The sequence below is a fragment of the Acanthopagrus latus genome, chromosome 10, assembly GCF_904848185.1.
Source record: "Acanthopagrus latus isolate v.2019 chromosome 10, fAcaLat1.1, whole genome shotgun sequence".
In the NCBI taxonomy this organism is placed as follows: domain Eukaryota; kingdom Metazoa; phylum Chordata; class Actinopteri; order Spariformes; family Sparidae; genus Acanthopagrus; species Acanthopagrus latus.
In genome coordinates, this window is record NC_051048.1 from 12,015,996 (window position 1) to 12,031,081 (window position 15,086).

The 15,086-nt window shown below is 43.5% G+C and overlaps 1 protein-coding gene and 1 long non-coding RNA gene across 3 annotated transcripts in view; one reads left to right on the top strand and one right to left on the bottom strand.

Annotated features, from left to right (window-relative positions):
* Positions 1–335: 335 nt before the first annotated feature.
* Positions 336–15,086, bottom strand: part of frem1a (Fras1 related extracellular matrix 1a) — a 31,650-nt gene continuing 16,899 nt past the window's right edge. Inside the window, exons 15-37 of one of the 2 annotated variants that reach the window (XM_037113326.1) lie at positions 14,199–14,292; positions 13,837–14,089; positions 13,450–13,647; positions 11,801–11,986; positions 11,521–11,717; positions 11,200–11,410; positions 10,718–10,862; positions 10,490–10,631; positions 10,178–10,373; positions 9,808–10,072; positions 9,186–9,603; positions 8,036–8,237; positions 7,809–7,953; positions 7,594–7,723; positions 7,421–7,493; positions 6,130–6,294; positions 5,696–5,895; positions 4,880–4,927; positions 4,573–4,758; positions 4,259–4,390; positions 3,512–3,627; positions 3,247–3,332; positions 336–2,047 (exon numbers count right to left, since the gene is read on the bottom strand). In XM_037113326.1, the coding sequence (XP_036969221.1) occupies positions 1,845–2,047; positions 3,247–3,332; positions 3,512–3,627; positions 4,259–4,390; positions 4,573–4,758; positions 4,880–4,927; positions 5,696–5,895; positions 6,130–6,294; positions 7,421–7,493; positions 7,594–7,723; positions 7,809–7,953; positions 8,036–8,237; positions 9,186–9,603; positions 9,808–10,072; positions 10,178–10,373; positions 10,490–10,631; positions 10,718–10,862; positions 11,200–11,410; positions 11,521–11,717; positions 11,801–11,986; positions 13,450–13,647; positions 13,837–14,089; positions 14,199–14,292 (3,991 nt within the window). In that variant the 3' untranslated portion in view covers positions 336–1,844. The remainder of the gene's footprint in view (positions 2,048–3,246; positions 3,333–3,511; positions 3,628–4,258; positions 4,391–4,572; positions 4,759–4,879; positions 4,928–5,695; positions 5,896–6,129; positions 6,295–7,420; positions 7,494–7,593; positions 7,724–7,808; positions 7,954–8,035; positions 8,238–9,185; positions 9,604–9,807; positions 10,073–10,177; positions 10,374–10,489; positions 10,632–10,717; positions 10,863–11,199; positions 11,411–11,520; positions 11,718–11,800; positions 11,987–13,449; positions 13,648–13,836; positions 14,090–14,198; positions 14,293–15,086) is intronic. The other variant, XM_037113327.1, reaches the window with a different exon arrangement.
* On the top strand, positions 13,229–14,192 carry LOC119027843. The gene is made up of 3 exons (XR_005077491.1): positions 13,229–13,343; positions 13,851–13,949; positions 14,031–14,192. It is a non-coding gene; the product is annotated as an uncharacterized LOC119027843 (long non-coding RNA).

The window sequence follows — 15,086 nt, forward strand, 5'->3', positions numbered from 1 at the left end:
TGTTTATTTCATGAAGTTGTGCCTTAATGACTTCAACACAAATCTCATCAGCCTCACTTTTATCTGTCAGTAGAGCTGTACTGTCCTTACACTCAGTCAATCAGCGCACTGACATATGTTTCCCACTGTAAAAAGTTCAGACTGTGACATGCAGCCCTGTAAATGATGTGGTAGTTAGTGAACTTCAGTCTGGGTCTCTAGGTGGATTTTTTTTAAACTTGGTCAGTCTTAATGCTAAACTAAACTAAATGCTAAATCACATCCTGACTCAAACAGACAAGTGCTCATTTCGCAAAATGAATAGGAATTAGTGGGCATTTAGCTGTGAGGCTGCAGATTGCAACCAACTGAATACCCCTCGTCTCATCAATCAAGTTGAGATAAAAACACCAACAGCTTGCATTCGATTTGAAACTGGTACATTTAATGTTAACCTGGACATCAGTCAGAGTACACGTCATATTTCTCAGGGACATCAGACCAACTGTTACCTCATACTTTGGTTAGCTTTCTAACACAGGCTGATGCTCAGCAATATAAGAAAAAAAGGGGGTAAAAAAATGCAGAAACAGAAAATAATCCCACACTGCAGTCACACGGTGTGTTATGTCCCTGAAAGCCCTCTTTATTCTGCATCCTATCATGGATTAAACACTGAGATACATTATTATTAAGGTTAAGATAGAGCTGCTCTTTATAGTTAGAAGACAATTCTGAACACTGTTTAGCCCATGCCTCACGCATAGCTCATGTCTGTAGAGACTGTAATGCAAATGAGTAGCTGCTAATGCACATGGCACGTTATCAACCGGCAAAGTACTCCATTCTGTCAAAGTGTGTAAATCTCAAAACTTAAAGGACTTCCTTCCTGACTGACTGATGTTCAAAAAGCTGCTCACCTGAGTCATGCAAACAACATTTTTTGGATCATTTACAGCAGAAACAAAACTATTATTCTGTGAAGCGCTACGAAATAAATCTGCGGCATACACACGTCAAGGACACATCGGTCCAGTTTTAGTTAGACTTACCAAGGCGAAGAGGATCTGGCGTGTCTTTTCAGTGCATGCAAACCTCCGAGAAATGCTTACAGCTCATATAAAAGGCTCTCTTTCATACCCCGGCTGTAGATCACATGATGGGGATAATCACATTGCCGCTGAACCTTGTGGCTCCCAAGACCCACTCGCCCCAGATCAGAACAACATTGACAGAGCTGAATTTATCCAAACGGGGACAACAACAACACCACAGGCTTATACCCAATGAAGAAATGTTAACTTTAAACCAGATGTTTGCCCAATGAAGGGCACTGTATAATATCTAAACTGACTAACAGTATGCCTCTTATAGAATACTGCGTCTCACTTAGGCTGGGGTTATCTGATTAAACACAAATTAATTTAGGAATATGTACAATATAAATTAAAAATATTGAAACCCAAAGGGTAAAAGGAATAGTTCACCCGAAATTTTTAATTCACACAGAGAATTTGGGGCTTTCAGGGCCATTGGTGTTTTAGGGGGTCTGTGGGTATCTTGCCTTGGTCCTGTCTGAAATAATTATAAAAGATTATTGGGAGCTTTACATACACAACAATACTTTAAGTGGTTAATTAGAATCAATGGAGTGTAAACATCGTCACTTGGATGAGCAGGTTACTTTTCAGACACAATGATTGGCACCGAGTTCATTATAAATGATATGAACAGTTCCATCAAACTTCTGATTGATCCTTGAGGGAAGCTGTCAGTTAGATGCAGTTTGAATGTCCTGAGGATCAGTCCCTGCCCCTGCCGCTCTGCAGTAGCTCACAGCTGCGCTGCCACGTCAACGGCTGAGTTCAAGTCTTAACTGAACACACAAAGCGATGACCTCTGCTCGTCTTGCAGTCTCTGATTTGCCACTTTGCCCTCCTCCACACCAGAACACACTTTTTGTTCCCCTTCATTTTGGAGCGAGGGGGCGTCTTTCTCCAGTTAGTGTAGCTGACGGGCTCTCCACCTGCCCACTCCCAACGGCCTTGGCCCTCTCTGTCGTTTAGGCCTAAAATAGGAGGAGAAGAATCAGTCGGTAACAGTAAAGAAGTTGTACTCACACACAGATTCAATACAGTGTATTACAGTGTTGAATATTATAAATTTTAATGTTGACAAATCACAAAATTAAATACTTTTAGTCATTGTTATCTATACATGTACATCATCCAAAAGCCAACTGTGGATTAAAGAATTGCCAACATAGAACAACATATCAGCATTGACATGGGTCATATTTGTCACATTTCAAATGATGAAGCACTGTTTGACTAGCTGGTTAGCACACTCAATCAGGGGCTGCAATAAGTCATTAGAGAGCAGTTATAGTCATAAAGCAAGGAAAAGAAATTCTGAAAGTGTTTAAAATGATTTGTTTAATCATGAGACGAGGAACAATAAATTCCATTACATATTACCATAACAACAATATTGATGAACCAACAGTAATTATAATAATGATTAAAAGGCTGCTAATCCACTTCTGGTGGAACATCTTGGTCCTCTGCACCTCCACTGAATGTATGTTCAGTGTCTGTGACAGACACTCATGTATTTTGTATTCAGTTTGGTTCCAGTTGAAGCTGAAGTCTGCCTCTACTGTTGGAGCAGATGAGAACCGCACAGATTCCTCCTGACATCTTTGTCAAAGTAACATTACACAGGTAGTGAAGGTAAAAAGCATGAAACTGTTCACTACTTTGGACAGCTCCAAGACAAATGTGTTGATATTGTTGGCAGATGCTGGCGGGTGACGGCCACTTGTCTACCTCCGGAATTATGCCGGAAACATGAAAAATTGACGGAGAGTCCCTTTAACACAAGGGACTCAGTTTCCCATGACAATCTATTAAAGGAATCTTAAATAATCTCTGAACCAGAATTCCTACTGATGTCTTGCCTGTAATCAAATGTGATGACTGACCTTTGGCCTCAATACATTTAATTGGATCCACTCCTAAGTAAACATATGTTCTGGCAATATTTACTCATTTTTCTGTTTGTCACAGTTGTTTAACATTGTTGTTTCACTTAAACGTTTATTGTTTGTTTGCTCTTCCTTTTACTCCTCCCCATGACTTTAAAAAGTGAGACCACACATGCATCATCCCGTTTGTGCTGACCACACTGGACACGTTATTTCTGAAAGATGATAATGAAACAAAAAAGTGAAGCTGATGTTGCAACAAAAGATTCCAAGACGATTACCTATCCAAAATGGTTTTCTTCCACTAAAGTCCCACAGCCAGTCCATGTCGACTTGAGACAGAACACTCACAAGCGTGCCTTTATATCTGAAATCAATTCAACAAGAGGGAAAGTTGTGTACCTAAAAGAATCACTCATAATGCATATCATTCTGATTATATGGTTCTTATGCATGACAGACAACTAATCAGAAGCATGTGTGTCCATTAAGTCTGCCTCAGTTTCTCAGTTTCTTCTTGAACAGGCCGCTCCATGTTAACCTCACCTCTCCCTGCAGGCCCTGTTAGCTGTGCTCCATGTCACTTTGTGCTCGGTGCTGAGGGTGTAACAGCGGCCATTGTGAAAGGTCCAGCCCTGGGGACACATCTGCGCACCCACCATCTGGGTTTCACAAGGAAAAACGGGCGTGACATTTGTAGATGAGCATGATTGATAATATGAGTATCCAGGAAATGTTTTGAGACATCAGTGTTTTGTCACTCCAAAAGTATCATATACAAACATTCCACATGGAGCTCCACAAGGCTCTATCCTCGATCCACTACTTTTCAGTTTTAACTTGACACTTCACAAGGACAGTATTAACCTCACTCAGTCCTGGTGATCTGTCTTCACTCTGTTTAAAAAACTACTTTTCCAACATTCATTTATGAATGTTATCATCCTGGTCAGTGTTTTTTTAATCTGACTGCTGAAAAACAATAAATGTATAGGATATGAAAATGTGCTACTTTGGCTCTGATGCACCATGGAATCTAAAAAGCACCTTTAAAACTAAAATAAAATAATAAATGTAGTGCAGGCAAAAGTAAAATTTATTGGAGAGGAAGTATAAAATAGTTAAAAAATGGAAGTACACAAGCTCGAAATTGAACTCGAGTGAAATACTTGATTAAATGTAATTATTCGCATCACTGAATTCATTTGAAGATTAAAGTCTTCCCGAGGTCAGACATTTTCTGTTCCCAAAAGATGCAAGAAAACGAGTGCATGCCGGTAGCAGGTGGAGTACCTGATCAGTTGGTGCCCAGGGTTTCCAGGACACGCCGTTGCAGTGAAAGAGCTGATTGGTGGTCTGGTTGAAATGCAGGAGGCCAATCAGTTCTGGCACACAGGGCTTTGGCATGGTGTTATCAGCTGTGGCCTGTGGAGAATTAATTTGGTGTTGCTTTAACTGGAATGCATTACATTTATCCACAGTAATGATCCACAAAACAGTACCTAATAAGGAATAGAAAGCTTGGAACTAGGAAGTGGCAAAGTGCAAAGATTCCTCATGAGGAACGACTGTGGCCCTGATCACAGAAGGGCCAATTACACACTCACATGTCCTTTAGCTTGTGATCCTTTTGGAGGTTTCAAGTTCTTCCTTCGATGATCTGACTTGGACCCAGTGAGCACTCCTGACGCCTGCTGCTGTGCTCCCCTGCTCACCACACGGATGTTTGCCTTTCTGCCCTTCCTCGATGGGGAGGTGTCGTCCTCTACTTGCATCTGCATGATCCCGTGGTACTGGAATGAAAGAAACCACAGAATTGAAGACTTTTTTGACTTATAAGTGAAATATATTATCATTATTATCATTATTATTATTAAAAACGTAAGGTCAGTAACGGCTGTTGCTGCAGTGTACCGTGTAAACGATGTCTGTCCCATTGTGAAAAACTGATGAAGGTGCAATCTGAAAAATGAAACAGAGAAACAGTTTATTGATTATAGATTTTTTTTAATATGTGCTGAGGGTTTAAGGGCAGAAATTAAAGGAAAAAATGCATAAATAATACATATCTAATGTTAAATTTATTTTTGTATTCATTCTTTGTATATGTTTATCTCTAAATGTTTACACATATATATCAAGTTATTCATCTGTCAATCAATTTATGTACAAGTGAATGACAAAATGTTATTATTCATTTCTATACGGAAATACAAAAAACAGAATGGAAGATGGGACAATATCATTGTTCATCTGGTGACGAAAGTCCAAGATAGCAATGATAGACAGATGTGTCGGCCAATCACCCACCAAGTACTTTTGAACGTGCCTGCTCTTTTCCAAGCAGTGTCCGATGACTACTCAAATGGTTGTGTGTAACAAACCATCCAGTGGCAATTAGAGTTAAGTTGAGCTATGAATAAACTAGAGTACCGTATATAACAATCAAACAATAACATCAATAAATCGATACAAATGAAAGTGTGAATAAAGGAACACATACATTCAAATGTAGTTGTGAAATATTTATCCAAGCATTTTATTTTATAACAGTATATAATCAAGCATTTATTTATTTATTTAGTCATTTATTTAATCTTTTTTCAATTATGTCAGTATCTAAATATTTTCTTTTGGCCCATAAAAAGCTTTATATATCAGACACAAAGCCACGACTAAGAGGAAAATCTGAGCGTGGATGGATTCTGATCTTCAAGAACAGGAACTCACCGACTTTGGATTGCCCCTCACTCTGAGTTTCTTCTTCGGGGCAGGTCTGGAGACGCTGTCTCCGCGGGACCAGATGACTGAATCAGTGCCGAGGGGCAGTTTCTCAAGCTGGATGGATCCGTGCTGGGGGTACCCGTCTGAGCGGATCTCTTTTCCTCCAAGAAGAGGAGGCTCTCGATCGTGGTTCAGCTGGCACGCTCCTGTCGTGGATGCGTTTTAACAGTCATCTCTTTTGGCAAATATCGACTAAATGAGTTTTTAATCCGAATCCAAAACAACTGCAGCTGTTCTTTTGATAATTTCATTTCTACGCTTCATTTCTATGCTAATTTAAATGTTTTTCTCTGGTAAGTTTCCGTGCAAAAACAGAGAGAGTGTAGTGACGCGACCTCTCAAAGTTCTAAGATCCTAAAAACACACAGTTTGTGTTTTACCTCTCCCTCCCGCTTGACCCGCGGACTCTCTGATGATGACCTGAGCCGTGTGGATGCTGCTGATCACCGTGCCCTCGGGGGACACCAGCAGCACTTCGAACGTCTCCTCGGCCTCCTCAAGGTGATCCTGAATGATCTCAGCGTGCCAGCTCCTCTTTGACACTCCTACACACACACAGAAAGATTTTTAGGCTCTGGGTCGTCTTGGAGGCACACATCTGTGGTTTAGCACTGTACGACGTAAAAGTTCAGTCGCCGGTCTGACAGGACAAAAGCTTTAAGCCGCATGGTGTGGCCTTCATCAGCTGGTGACATTTAGTGCGGTTCCTCTCACATGACCTGACTGTGGTAGTGTGAGTATAGGAAAACATGTGGTTGTATATGGAGTCTGAATGAATGTCTGTTCTTTGGACGTTAACTGACTCCTGGTCGATGACCTTTGACCTCTCCCAAGTGGATGCTGGGAACTGCCTTCATCTGCTGTTCACAGACAGCTGATGTTGTCTGATTTCTGCAGTTTGTTTAGTCTCTGGTCTCTCGGGTGTTCCAGCAGAGGAGATTTTGAACGGCCCGTGAACCGAAGACTCTCACTAGATGTTGAGAGAGTCCAGCCACGAAAGGAAGTCTCACAGTAGGACTTGGTGGTGCCCCGCGGACCTGTTGTCCCTCTTTCTACGCCCCTGCCTCACCGCTGATGCTTTACATTGTAATGACAGAGTTAAAATACAGATAATGGTCCAAGTGGGAGAGTTTTCTGTACACGGCAGTCAGAATACTCTGGTCAGCCTTTACAAAAACACAGGTGTCACCATCCTCACCCTGTTCACCCAAGAACAAGACATGTGGTATTGATTTATAAATGGCATCTATCATTAGATACCAATTAGAAAAAGAGGGCACCAAATTCACGACACACAGATACGGGCAGGCTGACAACAAAAGGCATGTTTTTAACGAAAGGCAACAAAAAGAAAAAATAGAAAAACTGTCGTCAAACCAGAAGTCACAGAGAAGGAATCCATGAACACATGAAGACTGAAAAGATGCAGAATGAACACTGACACAAACCACAAAAAGACTGAAATAATGTCTGGACTGACAGAATAAGTCTCATTTTAAAAAATGTTAAAAATGTACAGAGCCCAAGTAATAAGTTCAGATGGCCCTTTTTGTCCAACCAACAGTCTAAACCTCAAAACTCATTATTTACCGCCATAACTGACCGAGAAAAAGCCGCAAACCACCACATTTAACAGCACAACGCAAGCTTTTTCTGAATAATGACGCATACCTGGATCAAACTGAATGAGGGAAGACGGGCTTATGAGGAAATCTTTTCCAATCGTCGCAGTCACCTCCTTCACCTGTGGTGCAGACACGTGAAACCGAAACAGCTCGTGAAATCTGTGAGAAAAAGGCCACGTTTTCAGTTTACAGATGAGGGGGAATAGTTCGAGTGACAACCTTTACAGTGATGTACGATGACTCTGCCAGGTTTCCTCTCCTGATGACGTCCAGCGAGACAGTCCCCTGCTCCTCACACACAGAGTACTCAGGCTGAGACAGCTCCACGCTGGACCAGCTGAACTCAAGTCTGCAAAGACAAGGTTGGGCACAGTGAAGACTACACTTTTACTTAAGATGTGATAAAAAGCCAGCGTTGTTGATGTCGTTGTTACATGTGGGAGGGCCCGGTGTTCCCTAAAGGATCAGACACTGTGAACTCCAGGCTGTCTGACAGAGACTCCCTGTCCGGGTTGATGACGTAGACAACAGTTCTCTTGTTCAGCTCCGTCTGAAAGAAGCGCTGCGGTACAAAAGCACCTGCGGGAGCAAACGGAGAGTTTTAATTTTTCATCCCGAGCTAAGCTGTGTTCCGAGACCGGAGCCGAATGTGTTCTCCGACCTGTTGTCATGTTCTCCAGGTAGCCGAAGTAAGGCTGGCGAACGATGCAGAACATCAGCTCATCATCTCTGCTGTCGCTGTCCTGGGCCTTGAGCTCCCGAGACGACAGGAAGATTCCATACCGTCCGTCGCCTAAAAGCTCAGCTTTCCAGAGAGGAACCAGCTTCACAACCTCAGGAGAGGATTTATCCAAAGGCTTGATCTGAAAATATATGCAGTTTGTGAATAAAAGAGATTGTTGAACATAAAAGTAAATACATTTCATTTCACAGATTGAAATGAAATGATGTGACAGAGTCTATATGATAAACACACATTTAAAGTCAAGTGTGTAGGATTTAGGGGCATCTAGCTGTGAGGTTGCAGACTGTAAACAACAAAATAGGTTGTGGGAGCTCGGAGAAGATGGATTGTTTGCCTTTGTGTTCTACTAAGAAATGTTATTTAACAGGGTGTTTTCTTCTTTTGAGCTCGTTCAGTAAGAATGAGACAGTAACAGTGCTCTTATTTAAGTGTGAAAGCACGTGGACAGTGGAATGTTAAAGTCCTCCTGTTAAAGTCCTCCTGGCTGTGTCAAATTGAGTTTGTAGCCAAAGTTACCATGTTCAAAGGGTCACAAGGAACTACATACTGGTTATGACACAGTCTCCATTTAAAACGTATGCCTCTATATGACCTGCATAGGTGAACTGGTTTTATACAGTTATTCTTTCTGCCCGTCACCTGGTCACGTTCCCTGTGAAGTCAGATGAAAATATTTTCATCATGCAGACTGGAAAATTTTAACCCATTTAAATGATGCAGAGCCCACAGGAGTGGGATTTTTACTCCTGACATTATATTTTTGTGAGTGTGGCTAATAGTGCGGCAAGTTCAGCCCTTCGGTTGGGCAACCTCAAACAGCCTGGGATACTGCCGGTCGATGCCACCAACAAGCAAGGTATTGTGTTATATTATGTATGAATTATGTACGATATGTTCACCCAAATACATTCCCAGTTGTGTCCTTTTTGGTTAATTTTGTGATCCAGCTTTGACGTCTGCATCTGACTTTTAGTCTATCTATGCTGCAAAATTGTGATGCCAATATGGTTCTTTCGGTTCATGTCCAACAGTTTGACTTACTGCTAATTCATCATCCATCACATACCTGGATTGTGAAGAACACAGGTGCCGTATGCAAGCGCCCGTCCACCAGGAAACCCTGACCGGTGCTGTCAGAGCCAGTGAAGGCGAACCGGTCGATCTGTGATGGCCCTGCATCGTGTTTATACGTCACCTCCAGCTCCTGGATGTTCCTCTGGGTGAAGTTTGAGCCAGCAGTTAGCGTGGCCCCACCTAAAAGCAGCCTGCCATACTGTGGGGGCTGCAGGAGGACGAAGGTGAGGGCACTGGGTGGAGTGTCAGGGTCAGACATGGCCAGGCAGTCTGGACCCAGGATCATGGAAGAGCCCTGTGGCACTGAGAGGCCCTTGTTGGAGGACAGGGATGGCAGGACGCGATCCACCATCTCCACCGTGATCACAAAGCTGCCATTTCGGCTGGTCTTACCATTACTGACAACAAACCTGCCGAGGCACACAAGAGACTGGCCGTCAGGTGGTCTGAACAGTGATCACTGTGAGGAAAGCACTTTAATCTGCACTCAACACTTACACCCGAAACAACATCAAATCTGAGTTAGCTCAAAAAGTAGAATTGATAAAGTCTCAGCTGCTCTGCACTTAAAAAGTTGCCACTTGAACAACTTTTACATTGGCTTCTAGACTCACTGAAAGGTTTCCGTGGGTGTGCTGGCACTGTTGTCGTGCACGTAAGCCACAAGGTTGGCGGCAATGTCCATCTGGCTGAAGGTGGAGATGGCCAGTCCAGGGTGTTTGATGTACTCTATGTGCCCATGAGGAGGAGGGTTGGTGACGACATACAGCAGCTCCTCGGGCTTGTCCGTATGGTCCGTGGCTAACAGCACGTCTGTGGTGAGAACCACGCGGTCCCCTCGGCTGACGTTCACCGGCCTCACAAAGATGGCGATATTTCCTGAAAAATCATGGCGGAGGAGGTGTTTAAAAGATTACATCTGCGTGATGTGACATGGCGCGACCTGGCACTCACAAACATGTCAGGTGGAGATTGTAAGAATACCTTTCTCTAGGTCTTTGACCGAGATGTGGAAGTGCTGCGGCGGGGATCGATTCTCTCCGTCCAACAAGTGGAACACAAAGAAGTCCTGCGTTTTGGCACCGTGCACGCCTGTGTGCACGTAGCGCAGAAGGTTCATGTCCACCCTCTCCTGCGTGCAGTTTCTCCCCGCTGTCAGTGTCACCCAGTCCTGACCCTCCTGAGACAAGGACCAGTCACAGTAAGGGACACAACACCGCCCAGAGTCACCCCAGTGCTTACAGACTCCAAAATGACACCGCCTCAATGAAAGACACTCTGCGGCACTGCACCAACCTTCAGCTGAAGTATCCCCTGTGTAGGAACGCTCTCCAATATGTACATGACCTCGGAAGAAGGAGTGTCACTGTCCTGTGCAAACAGTGCGACACTTGATATAAGCCTGGCCTCTCCTGGCTCCACCTCCAGCCCATTGTTCCTGAAGGACAAAAGATGGAGACAAAGTTCACTTTTATCTTCTAGATCCGGTCGTGTGATGAACTGTCATGAAGGCTTCTGTCAGACCTGATGACACGAGGCTCCTCGTCGTTCACCGGCACCACTTCGACCGCCACTTGTCTGTGGAGGCGGTGCCTGCCGTCCGTCAGCTGGATGGTGAAACTGTCCTCCGTGTTCTCCGAGTCATCGTGCATGTACATCAGATCCATACCTGAGTTTGTGGATTTAGAAGAGAAGGGTTCATACACATTTTTGGATTTCCATTTTGTATTTCCATGTCAGTCCATCAGGTAGGACATGTCTATGAGAAGGCACTTCCACTTATAAACAACTCGGAACTTGAAAATCCAACTAGAAAAAGTACAATGGAACGGCACTCAAGGATGAATTCCTCCTCCTAAACCTGTTGACTTCTGGTCCACTAACACTATACCAAAACTATGAAGAATAACAATGACTAGAAAGTGACTAAAACTAATAAACATGTTAGTACAGTATAGGACTAATTTTAAAAATGTCTGGCAAGCTGAACACTGATGTAAAATGACCGTTTGTAAGATCAGCCATTGTGAAGTCGACCACTGGGGACCGAGCACCGGCCTCCCGTCTCCTGCCGGGCGGCTTCTCGCTGCCGCGGTTGACGATGCTGCCGTGCTGCGGGGCTTTGACCACGCTGAAGCGCAGGATGTTCTTGGGCACATCCAGATCCATGGCGTGTAACACGGACGAGTCCAGCTGCTTCGTTTCTCCCTCTCGGACCTCATCACAGAAGGACGTCAGTGAGTATGGACCATTATCTTGGGACCAGAAACTGATGTGAAAGTTTTAATGTTTGGCCTTCAGCGGTGAAACTGACCGTTAAGACTTACTGTGATGTTGCGAGCCACAAACTCTGGGATCTCATCGTTAGTCGGGTTAATGATAATGTAGAAGGGGACATGGGCAGAGCTGTGTTTGCCGTCTGATACGCAGAGCATGAACTGATCGGCGGTGGGCTCCATCCTCTGGTGTCTGGACTGGACGTAGTTCACGTGGCCATCGATGATGTCTCTGTATGAAAAGGAGGCTAGGAAAAAGGGAAGAAAATTATAAACGGCATTTTGGTTTCATCTAAGTGATGATAATAATAGTGTATATCGTAATGCTTACCTATGCTTATGCCCGTGTTGCTTTTCTCAAAGCCGGGACTGGGCAGGACATTTTCAATGTAGCCAAACTGTGGCGGAGAAATCAGACTGATCACCAGCTCGTCCAGGACCGTGTCCACATCAGAGGCCTTCAGGTGAGACGCAGTAATCGGGGCGGTCCCACCCTCATCCACCGTGAAGATGTCTCCTGCAGACATGAAATTAGAAATACAAGTACAGGTGTCAGATTCATAGTTTTTCTATATTGACGGCAGGCCAAATGAAAGTACTTTCACCTTTAAATTCTTTTGAGTTCATGCATGTCAGCGCGAGTAATTCTAGTTCTGAAAATGCCAGCTGTGCATGTACAATGTGTGTAATTTGCTTTGGTTAAGGAATCCCACAGGCAAGATCAGCATTTGAACTTGTTTGTTTGATATAAAAAATCTCCAGCCGGATCCTTTAAAAGGGATCCTCAGTTAAGAACATAAACTTTATGAAGTACTGGCGACATCAAGAATGACCGGGCTGCCTTTTATACCTACAGCGAGACAAAGCAGCATTATCACATCCGCGCGTCCATCTGGTCAATTTGGCTCTAAGATCAACACTTATCTCAGCTTTGTTTATCGTGTTCAATCAACTTCTGAGCAATATATGAGGCTTTTTGTCCAAAACATGAAGCTAACAGAGGCTGAAAGTTTCCTGACACCTTTCACATTACACTTGATCAAGCCACGAAAAGGTCAATATCTCAAGATCGTGACTTAATTATTCTGTTATCCCGAAGAAAACAAAGCTTCATCATCTCGAGCTGAAGGCATAAATTAACAGTGGGGCAGTGCCAGTGCATGATGGTCAACACTCTGGCTTCACAGGTCGTCGGTTTGAATCAGAGCGTCGGCAGGGCCTTTCTGGAGGTTGCATGTTCTCCCCCTTGCTTGCGCCCTCAGTCAGAGCATGTACACTGGGTAAATCCTCTGGTCAGTCCCCATGACCACGGCACTGGCATATCTTGAAGAAATGCCTCCAGAAAATGAGTTCTTTCATCAAATTTCCAACCAAAGGCTCCTGTTTGTGCCCCTGTTCGCTGTGTAACTGAAGTCAAGTTGCAGTCCCATCAACAGCCATCTGCCTCATTTGACTACGATATGATGATCTCTGTCAGTTATTTGGAGAAAAATAAATCAGGTGTTAACCTACTCTCTGAAGGCTTAGGCATTTCTTCAAATGAAGTAATGCAATGTAGATATGTTGGGTTTCAGTATTGTTTCTCAGTCATCTTCCACTGACTCCAGAACAGATGTCACCACAGTAATGACTCTTCCTTCATTTGCAGGTTCCTTAAGATAACCCAGGAACTGGTACACCTAAATAATGTGCAACAATGATTAATCATTTCAATTCCAATTGTTTTCCTTCTATGACATGCCCGGATTTCTGCACTGGACAGGCATGTTACAATGACAGAGGTGTTAGGTGCAAAGTAACAGGGAAATGTTAAACAGTCCTGAGAAGAGTTCTAATCGACACATACAGTGAAAACACCTGGAGGTTGACCCTGAGTGAGTACAAAGTGGTGTGAGTTACTTCTTTACATTTGTAAGCGGTGCGCCAGAAGCTCTGAAGCTGCCTCTCTGGACACAGCTGACTGCTTTAGAAGTGGCCCACCTGTTATGAGTGAGGGTGGCTGGCTGTCGACTGGGAACACCGTGATGCGGAGGTCATACACGGGCAGGCTGTGCTGAGCAGTGCCTCTGGTCCTGCCGGGGTTTCCTCCATCGCAGCATGCAGCAGACTTTTCTGTGTCTCCGTCAGAAATAACAAAGGTGATGGTGTCACGGCGAGGAGTGAGTCCGATCTCCAGCCCTAAACCACAATTATACACAAAGAGTTTAGAGACAGTCCAAGTTGTACTCTACCATCCTCTCTTTGTGCAGACTTTTTTTGTTTATACTGTATTAATCTCCTCAGGGAAATTCAATGTTTTGGATTTGAATGTGACTAATGAGAACATCTTTCAACCCTTAAGCTCGAAGCCCATCATGCACCACCCACCTGTGTGTTTGTAGGCAATGATCCCTGCAGTGATGTCGGCCTGGATGAAGCGATCGACGATGACACCGCTCCGGAGAACCACACCATGATACGGCTGCCGGGCGATCAGGAAGGTGAGGGTGCTGTTGTCACTGTCCGCGTCTGTGGCGTAGATAAACTCTGCTGTGATGACTATTTCCTGTCCCTCCTCACAGCTGAGGACCGGCTTCAAGCCAGGAGCCAACACCGGGACCTCGTCATTGACGGGTTTCACCTGGAGAAGACAGCGAGATAAACAAAAAAAGAAGAATCAACAGTGGATGGCATTCGGATTGTGCATTCCATAAAGGAGGCCCGTTATTTTGTGAAATGAGGAGAATTACCTTCACTTGCAGGACAAAACTGACCGAATTGGTGCCATCTGTTGCGGTGAATTCAATATTGTCCTCTACAGTTTCTGAGCCGTCGTGACTGTACCTGAATGACAAATGACAGAAAAAAATCAAGATTTTCCTCTTGATGAAATAAACAATCTGACGATGTGGAACATGCAAATGAAAGAATCTGATTTCTCAGCATTTACATACATACATACATACATACATACATACATACTTTTACATACATTTTGTAAAACTACAACTACTTTGATCAATAACTTCTTTATTTGTACTTACTGAAATAATGATTTTGTGGTCCTAATCTTTTTTTTTTTTTTTTTACTTTCCTTATGGTGCAGAACTCCACAACAATCTAAACATGACACAAGTTTGACAAAATGTGACTTTATTAAAAGGTCCCATATTGTAGAATGTGACATTTCCTTGACTCTTTTAAAATAAAGCAGGTCCAGGTTCTATATTAATACTGTTAAAGTACTCAACTTCAATCCACAGAGAAATGTGTCAGTGCTTTAAATGAGCTATCAGCTATATTCTGCCCTCTAGCGGTCATTTGGTGTTTGGTGTTTAGTGTTCGGTTTTTGTTGACCTGTCAGAGAGCAGTATGTCTGGTCCTCTGCTTTTTGTTGAGGCTGTAGACATGGTGTTGTAGTGAGCTGCATTATAAAGGTGTTTCTATAAAGGATGCAAACACATATTGTGTAGTTTTGTTAAGATCTAAAATGATACTAGGATCTCAAGTCCCCTTGATTTACTGAGTTACTGTGCAATGTGTCAGCCTGCTCGCCATGCTTAGTTTACTTAGATCAGTGGGCCCACATTGAATGTATTAATGATTTTTAAATCAATGCCCTCTCCCCATTAAAATTC